The 883-nt window shown below is 53.8% G+C and overlaps 2 protein-coding genes across 5 annotated transcripts in view; both read left to right on the forward strand.

The window, feature by feature from the left end:
• Positions 1-883, forward strand: part of XDH (xanthine dehydrogenase) — a 132,725-nt gene that overhangs the window by 88,807 nt on the left and 43,035 nt on the right. The window lies entirely within an intron of this gene.
• Positions 7-883, forward strand: part of LOC124239806 (xanthine dehydrogenase/oxidase-like) — a 20,635-nt gene continuing 19,758 nt past the window's right edge. For all 4 annotated transcript variants that reach the window (XM_046662140.1, XM_046662139.1, XM_046662137.1 and 1 more), the window contains exon 1: positions 7-298. Coding sequence is in view for 2 of the 4 variants with exons in the window: in XM_046662137.1 (XP_046518093.1) it covers positions 94-298 (205 nt within the window). In the remaining 2 variants the exon portion in view is untranslated. The remainder of the gene's footprint in view (positions 299-883) is intronic.

The following is an 883-nucleotide window of genomic DNA, read 5'->3' on the forward strand; positions in this document are numbered from 1 at the left end:
GGGAGAGCTTCCTTTGTCCCTAGCCCAGAGTCTTGGGTGGAGAGGTGAGGACACCTAGACAAGAGACAAGAACATAATGTCGAACGAAGAGAAATGACACGAAGCATCACTAAGTCTCCCAGGCCCTGCCCGCAGGTTCACTCTGATGACCTGAGTGGACAATGGAATGACCTTAATCTGAGGTTCCAGCCACTTTTCTGCCAATGCCTGCCTGGCTCCCATCTGTTCCTTGCACCATGTTGCTGTGACCACTGTAGAAGGAATAGGAAGCACCAAGACAAGGCTGCATCCTGTGCAGGTAACCAGCAGAGAGGAGGCTCATGCCACGGCTGCAGATTTGCTTTGTGTTGTCGGGCTGAGCGTCACTGCCTGAGCAGAGGAGGCATCATGGCTGGCCCCTCCTCATCTCCCCAGGGGGCTGTGAGGCAGAAAGAGGAGGTGCCCAGGGCTGAAGCTCCCTCCTGTGCTGGGGGTGGATGTAACATCGCATAGCCCTGAGAGAACCAAGATGTCAGCTGGATTTGGCGGCCAGGGCAGTCCAGCTGTGCCAGAACTGGAGGGAGAAGAGGCAGGGGAACTTCCTCACCTTGACCCTAGTGTGTTTAGGAACCCCTCAGCCTTCCTAGATTCAAGATTCCAGATCCTCTGTGCCCCTTGACAAAAAGCACACCCACTCCCTGCTCCCTCACATGGTAATTCCATTGCACATTTTTCCTCCCACCCATAGATAATACAAATGTGGACATCCAGGTCTCCACAATCACTATAGTGGAGGCCAACAAGGCCTGAAGAAGAGAACTGAGACATATGAGTGTCTGACCAAGGCGTTCTCCCAGGCCACCTGGGAATGGAGTGAAATTAGAGATGCTTCTGGGAAGAGGGG

This window comes from Equus quagga, chromosome 5 (genome assembly GCF_021613505.1).
Source record: "Equus quagga isolate Etosha38 chromosome 5, UCLA_HA_Equagga_1.0, whole genome shotgun sequence".
Taxonomy (NCBI): domain Eukaryota; kingdom Metazoa; phylum Chordata; class Mammalia; order Perissodactyla; family Equidae; genus Equus; species Equus quagga.